We start from the raw sequence: 8,040 nt of genomic DNA on the forward strand, positions 1-8,040 counted from the left end.
AGAGATGGTAAGGGACTCCCCTGCCTAAAGCCACACAGTGATCAGGACAAAGCTACTGGGATGGGTGACACAACAGTGAGACACATACATAGTGAGCTTTTCTAGGAGAAAAGCTCAGCTCAACGAAGGGCTTGGGGGAGGCACCTGTTTTTTGGACCTCAGTCTACTCATCTCTAAACCCTCCCTGTCTTGTGGAGATGCTGGGGTCAAAAGCAAGAGAATGCCTGTGAAACTGGTCTACAATGAGAGCCAGGAACAGTTAATTATGAGAGAAACTCGAGTCTCTTGACCAGGCTACCTCCTACCAATGCCGGCCTATGAGGCAGAAAGAAAAGTTGAAGAAGTGAATGTCACTGGGCCTGGGGCATCACGTCAAGCTGGTTTTCTAGATCAAGTAAGAGGACTGGGATGCTGAGAGCTGCTGTGGGACCAGTGCCTACCACGCCCTCCCCTGAGGAACTCGGCCTTGGCCGGCCGCCCCACTCACCGGACGGCCTTCTGGCTGCCGTGCTTGATGGTCATGTCAATGTAGACTGACCAGACATCTGTGCGCTTTGGGTAGGTGCTCAGCGTGTTCTCAAAAATGGCTTTGGCTCGCTCTGCATCCCCCAGCTGAAACTCAAGCTGGGCAAACTTGGCAATGACATCCACATCTGCAGGGAGAGGACGACAGCTCAGAGACCCAACAAGCAGACAGCCCCCCTCACCACAACACAGTGTCCCGCAGGGTCAGCATGAGCCTGCCTCCCTGCTGTTGGGTCCCAAGACCCAGGCTGTGACAAGAGGGACAAAGCCCCAAAAGGAAGGTGGGGTGGGTTTGGGGCCAAATACACAGACGGGCACTGCAGACACACCACTCTCTGGGCACAGAAGAGGTGGGGGATCCCAAGGGCAACAGAACTAGTGCTAACTGCATTTTGTTCCTCCATCTTTTGGAGCCTGGCATTTGAAATGTAACATGCACTGTTATGCTCAGGGGCACAGAATCGACAGGCAAGAAGAAAGCCCTCATAAGGCTCTCCTGACTTAGAATAAGCAATGCCAGGGCCAATCCCTACTCCCCGATTGTGGAGTGCTCCTGGGCTTAGGAGCTGGGAATGAGTACTCACGCTCCTTGCTAGGCAGGCACTCCAGGGCTCGCTGCAGCACACGGCGACTGGCCCCAGCCTGGCTCCTCCGCAGAAGGAAGGCACCGTATTTGATCCACACAGCTTTCTCCTGCCGGAAACGCTTCAGCATCCGGTTGTAGAGTTCACCAGCTTCCTGTGGGAAAAGACAAGGCATGCTAAGGAGAGTGTGATACTACAGAGGGCACAAGACAGACAAGCAGCAACACTCACAAGAAGCTAGACTTGGGGCTCCCAGACACACTCTCAAGGCCTAATGCCACAGACCTGAGAGGAGCGGGAGGGAGGCGCGGAGAAGGGCACAGTGAACAGGGGAGTCCCTGCTGATCTGCACCCACAGGAGGGCGGTCCTAGCCTAGGAGAACATGAGAATGACAAGCGGGAGGGAGAGATGCCAGAGCGGATGCTGGGCTGGGACGTCCCCTTCTGTCTGTGATGCCCTGCCAGCAGCCCAAGGCAGACACACCAGGGGTCCACTTCCCCTTCACTTCCAAAGCCACTCTCCCTCACCTTGACCCCGCAGGCCTGAAGAAGTGAGGGAAATGACTTCTCTTACTTGGAAGATGGGGAAGTTGGGGCCCTGATGTTCGGTGGCAAGCCCAAAGCAGGACTGGACCGAGAACCCCAGAGGCTCTTCCCAGAGATTGTGGCCCCTGGGACTCCCAGGAGTTCGTCTGTGGCCCAGCCTCCTACCTGGAATTTCTCTGACTTGGCGTAGATGTCAGCCAGGTGGAGAAAGACTTTGAGAGGTTCATTGTACTGCACAGCTCGCTCAAAGACCTTGGTCAGGGACTCCTGAGAGCCGTACATGTTCTCCAGGTTCAGCAGAGCCACCCACACATTCAGCTTCTCCTGCTCCTCTCTGGAGGGCAAGCAGTCAGCACATGAGCTCCACATGAGACCGGTGAGCCTCCTGCCCCATCCAGGGAGACCCAGGAACCATCTCCCCCTCCTAGGCTCTGTGTCCTCAGATCCCACCCCAAATGCAGACTCTAAGAGGCTGTGTCCCCACCACAGCTCCCACAGTATTAGGAACCCCTGCTCCCACTCCAATGGCTGGGTCTGAGGCTCTCCTGGATTCTGCCTCCATTCCTGGAAAGGATGCCCACCAGATCCCAAACGGGCCTGAGGTTTGGGCCGGACGCAGTGTCCTGGGTCTGATTCTCTCTTCAAACTAAGAGGATGAAGCAAAGGACTGCCTTCCCTCTTCATTAGACCTCAAAAACTCCCTCTCTGTTTGGAAAACCACCTGGGGATCTCCCCCAGGTATGTAGTGAGCTCTTTTCTTACTGTGCTTCTGCTCAAACTGGTTCCCTCATGTAAGTGTACAGACTCTTGTGAAGGTTAACCTTAGCAGTTTCAGAGAAGAGGACTATAAAATATAAATGAGTGGATCTGTTTCACAGATGGCCACACCTATGGCAGAAAGCCTGGGGACCCATGGGCCCCTGGTGGCAGCCACCCAAAACGCTGCTGGACTGCCTAGGAGGAACTACCCCACAGGCTGAGACACCTCCCAGCCCAGAACGTGCGGAGACACAGTGCTCCCTGGGGCAAAGCTGAGACCTGAAGGAGATGGTCTTAAGGGCCCTCTCAGCCACGGCACGGGCCTTCTCGATCTCCGTGGCCTGCAGGTGGAAAGCCATGTACTGCAGCCACAGAATGGAGCTGTTGGGGGAGCTGAGCACTAGTCGGTCAAAATCATCCGCAGACTCTGGCTGCCGCCCAGGATCCATCAGCGCCTCCTCAATGCGGGACAGCTCCTTCTCTGCCTTCTGCTTCTCCAACTCCCTTTCTTTCTTGCTTTTCTTTTTCTGCTATGGAAGGCAGAAACACAGTCAATCATCTGCTCCTCAAGGCCTAGGGGAGGGCTGTGGTGGAAGCCACGAGCTGGCCGGGCAGCCCAGGGCTCTATATTCTCCCCCTGGCCTGGGAATGGCCGCTGCCCCCTCCCCCACCCACCCAGGAAGACACTCAGCCTAGGAACAGAGCACGAGACTGACACCAAGGGGTCCCTGCAAAAAGGACATGCCCTGCAAAATACAGCACCGTGGCTTGGTGTGGCTTCTCATCCTCCTCGCTGTCTGAGCTCTCTGCTAGAGGTGGCAAGGCCGGGGTCAGAGAGTCTAGTCCCACATTCCAAGCGAAGCCTGAGGACAGCTGCAGCCGGGGCACTTCTGCTGGCTTGGTTTGCTTCTCCTAGAGGAACGCAGAGGTGCTGAGGAAAGCACCTGGCTTAGGCTGCTCCCTGTTTCTCCACCCCAGCCCACCTGGAGGAGCACAGACTCCTCACCAAGCCCAGACGCCCTTCCTCTCCTCTCCTCCCAGGCCATGCCAGGCCCCGGCCCACTGGGGCAACGTTACAGCAGTGACATAAAAGTTTAAAGTAAATACATTTGTTTAGGTAACAAAATTTTCACACACACATGCATATGCATACTCGTATATAAAATAACAATAGAAGCCAGGCATGGTGGCTCACGCCTGTAACCCTAGCACTTTTAAGGAGCTGAGGCGGCTGATCATTTGAAGTCAGGAGTTCAAGACCAGCCTGGCCAACATGGCGAAACCCCCTCTCTACTAAAAATACAAAAATTAGCCAGGCATGGTGGAGCATACCTGCAGTCTCAGCTACTCGGGAGGCTGAGGCATGAGAATTACTTGAACCCAGGAGGCAGAGGCTGCAGTGAGCCGAGTGCATACCACAGCACTCCAGCCTGGGTGACAGAGCGAGACTCTGTCTCAAAATAATAAAAACAAAAATAACAGTGGAGCTGGGACAGACATATGACAAGAATTCTGAGGGTGGCAGGGAGGCCCTGCCCAAACAGGTATACGCCGTCCCATACCAGTCCTCTCAGCCCAGATATTACTATTCTCATCTTTTGGAGGATGCAGGCTCAGAACGGCTCAGCCTCCTCTTTATCTGCCCAGTCTCCTAATTTAATTCAGTTCCACCCAATAAACATTCCTTAGAATTTATTTTATGCAACCTGCTCTGGGTAAAAAGCGTCCCTTGTCCTCAAGGAGCTGATGGTCAACGGAAGCAACTGACAGTCCCCACTTTCATATTTTATAGGAAGTGAAGTAAAACAGGATGATGCGGAGGACAGCCCAGCTCTTCCCTCGCCTGGAACAGCCTTTCCCCTCCCAGTGACATCGCCCTCACCTTGGGCAGGACATTCGTCTCTTCTGCCTCCTCTTTTCCCTCCCGATAGTACACGTCCATAAGGCTGTCGTCCTCCGCTGACGGGCTGGCTTTCTTTGGCTTCTTGCTCACTCTTTCCTGAGAGGCCAGGTAGAAGAATGCCTGGGAGCATCCTCCTGCAGCCCTAGGCGACACCCTCCCTCGGCCCCAGCGGGAGCCCCGTCCCCATGCCCTCGCGGCCATCCCTCCAGGAGGAGGACAGGCAGCCACAGCCCTCCGCAGGACCTCACCTGCTCACTCCCAGACTCCCGGCGCTCCCGCCCACCCCGCTTCTGCGCCTGTGGCTTCTGGGGTTGTTGCTTCTCCTTGCTGGGCAGCTCCACCTTCTCCTGCCCCTTCTGGTTCTTCTTCTCGTTCTTTTTCTGATTTTTCTTTTCCCCTTTCTGGTCTCTCTCCTCAGCCTCTGTTTTCCTCTCCTCTTGCTTTGGAAGTGGCCCTTCCAGGGAAGCAGAAAGCAAGTCTGGCTTCCCAGTGTCTCCCGGGAGGAAAGACAGCTCTACCTGGTTCTTCTGGTGGTTGAGGCTATGACAGAGCGAGACAGGGGGAGGTGAAGACATCATAAAAAGCAGAGGGCACCGCAGGCGGCCTCAGGCCTTCTTCCTCCTGATCAGCCCACGATTCTGGGCCCTGCCCCATCTGCCTTGGGAGTCCATTCAATATTCTCAAGAATGATTTGCACAATTTTTCATGCTTAGTAGAAAAATACAGGGGGTAGATATGATGCCCCCTCCTACATCCCCAACAACAGGGGCTATGCAGAGATGAGTTACCACCTGTTTTCACAGGCACTGGGGGAGAAGGCCCCAAACAAAGGCCTTTTATTCATCTGAACACCACTACACAAGCCATTGTGTTTACAGTTCACCCTGAAATCTCCTCCCAGGGCTCCTGGAGAAAGGGGTCTGATTCCCATTACAGAGAGAGAGAGAACGGGAAGGCACCTACCGTAAGACCCTGGCTGTGAGCAGCTTCCCTTCGGGGAGGTGTTTGTTATAAAGCGCTTTCTTGGACGGGCTGTGCTGGGAGACATGTGAGTACCGAGCCAAACCCACAACGGAGGGGCCAAGGCTGAAAGGCAAGAGGCAAGAGTCCTGTGGTCATAAATGCAACAACGGAATTCCAACCAGGCCTCGGGACTTCACTCTCACAGGGACTCAAGTTGTGACAAGGATTTGTGACAGACATAAGTTGCTGGCATTCAGCAGGATGAAGTGGGCTTTGTAAACTAGAAAAAAATCATCAAGCATAATGAAGATATGATTGAGGGCATTTTTTTACCCCACATCATGGCATCACAATATATAAATCACAAACTGCTAGGAGGAGAAAGTGCAGAAACGGTACGGCAGGGAAGGCTGCAGTATCCGGTGCTTGTAAACATGAGGTGATTTCACAGGATGAATACTTACAAATCATGATCAAACAGTACAACAGAACGTCCACATTTATGTATTTATTCTTAAATTTAAATTTAATTTTTTTAGACACAGGGTATCACTGCCTCCAGGCTGAAGTGCAGTGGCACAATCATAGCTTACTGTAACCTCGAACTTCTGGGCTCCAGCAATCCTCCTGCCTCAGCCTTCCAAGGAGCTGGGACTACAGGCTCATGCTACCACACCTGGTTAATTTTTCAATTTTTTTGTGAGACATGGGGGTCTTGCTTTGTTGCCCAGGCTGGTCTTGAACTCCTGGCCTTCAAAGCAATTCTCTCATCTTGGCTTCTCAAAGCGCTAGGATTACAGGCATGAGCCACCGTGCCCGGCCCCAGATTTATTTAGAACAGAAATTAGAAATGCCATATTCTTTGTCCAAAACACCAAATAACTAATAACTCAACGCTTGTTTTAAAAGTATTAGAAAACTTGGAATTTTAAAAACTAGGGGGGACTCATAAACTCTCCTCCCTTCATATTCCCATCAAAGAAGTTGACTGAGGAACACATGGACCCCAGAGCAAGACAGGCTCAGGGAAGGCACTTGGGTCCGGGTGTAGACCCCCCCACACTCACCGAAAGAACACACCATGCCGCTGGATGGACCCCACGTAGCCCCTCAGAAGCTGCCCTTCCTTAATATCCTGGATGGAGTTAATCTCTGGATCTTCTACTTTGCTTTTCGTCTCCGGGTTTGTCCTAAAGGAATAAAAGGTTTACATGCACATCTTTAACCCCCACTGTCCCATGCCACCCCCAATACACCTGCAACCATCATACTTAGCAAATAAGAATATGACTCTGGACCTGTCAGTAGGATATAACCTTTACAGCCCCACTCTACTCTCTCCTAACATCTTGCCAGGCCAGAGGCAGGTGCCTGAGAGCCAGCTATGTAGAAATGGGGAGAGGCAGACCAAGCCAGAGAGGTCAAACCTAAAGCCTTGGCCTCATTAACATCGATGTCTAACCACAGAGCAAGCTGACCTCAAGCCAACTCCATACATGGCACACTCACCCCTACAATGGAACCCTGGAGGCTAAAGCATCCCCCCTCACCAGGACAACCATCTGCAACCTTGGATACCCACATCTGGGTATCTGACCCTTTCCCTGGGAAACAAGAGCCTGAGCAGACAGGATTCTTACGGCAATCTGAACAGCCGCAGCTTTTCTGGGTAAAAGAGGTTCAGGATAAAAAGTGATGAACAGAGAAGGTGGGAAGCGCAAAATTCCATGTCAGATATATGTAGCCTCCCCTCGATCCTGAGTGGGTCTTCCTCCCTTCTTGTTCCAACAACACAGAAACCCACCTGGATGATCGCAGTGACAAAGTCAATATGCTGTCTGCAGTGGACAGGATGTAACATCTGAATGAAGGCGAAAGAGAAGGAAACACTCAATTTTCAGCATCTGTGAACAGCAAAGGGCCTCAGCTTCCTCTCCTCCAGGCTGACCAATAGGCACAAGTGAGGGGACAGGAGACTTTGGTCATGTTTTTTCATTCTGTTGAAAACCTGCTGAGGGACTCTGGACAAGTCACCTCTGTGGGCTTCAGTTTACTAGTCTGTTACATAGAAATAACACTACCCACTCTTCTTACCTAACAAAGGTAGTTGGGGCCAGGTGTAGTGGTTCACACCTGTAATCTCAACACTTTGGGAGGCCAAGGCAGAAGGACTGCTTGAAGCCAGGAGCTCAAGACCAGTCTGGGCAGCAGAGCGAAAAAAATTTTTCGCTACATTACATTTGTAATCGCTACAATACTTACATTTGTAAGTATTCTACAAAAAAAATTTTTTTAAAAAGCCAGGTGTGGTGGCACACACCTGTAGTCCTAGCTACTTGGGAGGCTGAGGACAGAGGATTGTTCCAGCCCAAGAATTTGAGGTTGCAGTGAGCTACGATCACATCACTGCCCTCTAGCCTGCGCAACTGAGTAAGACCCTGACAAAGAAAGAAAGGGGCCGGGCGCGGTGGCTCAAGCCTGTAATCCCAGCACTTTGGGAGGCCGAGGCGGGCGGATTATGAGGTCAGGAGATCGAGACCATCCTGGCTAACACGGTGAAACCCCGTCTCTACTAAAAAAATACAAAAAACTAGCCGGGTGAGGTGGTGGGCACCTGTAGTCCCAGCTACTCGGGAGGCTGAGGCAGGAGAATGGCGTAAATCCGGGAGGCGGAGCTTGCAGTGAGCTGAGATCCGGCCACCGCACTCCAGCCTGGGCGGCAGAGTGAGACTCCGTCTCAAAAAAAAAAAAAAAAAAAAA

At 52.5% G+C, this 8,040-nt stretch overlaps 1 protein-coding gene across 3 annotated transcripts in view; it reads right to left on the reverse strand.

Annotated features, from left to right (window-relative positions):
• Positions 1-8,040, reverse strand: part of PDCD11 (programmed cell death 11) — a 51,504-nt gene that overhangs the window by 1,136 nt on the left and 42,328 nt on the right. For 2 of the 3 annotated variants that reach the window (XM_031936171.1, XM_031936169.1), the window contains 10 exons: positions 7,085-7,141; positions 6,348-6,470; positions 5,281-5,403; positions 4,566-4,857; positions 4,297-4,413; positions 3,177-3,326; positions 2,694-2,944; positions 1,821-1,989; positions 1,110-1,263; positions 488-653 (listed from right to left, as the gene is read on the reverse strand). In XM_031936171.1, coding sequence (XP_031792031.1) covers positions 488-653; positions 1,110-1,263; positions 1,821-1,989; positions 2,694-2,944; positions 3,177-3,326; positions 4,297-4,413; positions 4,566-4,857; positions 5,281-5,403; positions 6,348-6,470; positions 7,085-7,141 — 1,602 coding nt within the window. The remainder of the gene's footprint in view (positions 1-487; positions 654-1,109; positions 1,264-1,820; positions 1,990-2,693; positions 2,945-3,176; positions 3,327-4,296; positions 4,414-4,565; positions 4,858-5,280; positions 5,404-6,347; positions 6,471-7,084; positions 7,142-8,040) is intronic. The other variant, XM_031936170.1, reaches the window with a different exon arrangement.

The sequence above is a fragment of the Piliocolobus tephrosceles genome, chromosome 9, assembly GCF_002776525.5.
Source record: "Piliocolobus tephrosceles isolate RC106 chromosome 9, ASM277652v3, whole genome shotgun sequence".
In the NCBI taxonomy this organism is placed as follows: Eukaryota; Metazoa; Chordata; class Mammalia; order Primates; family Cercopithecidae; genus Piliocolobus; species Piliocolobus tephrosceles.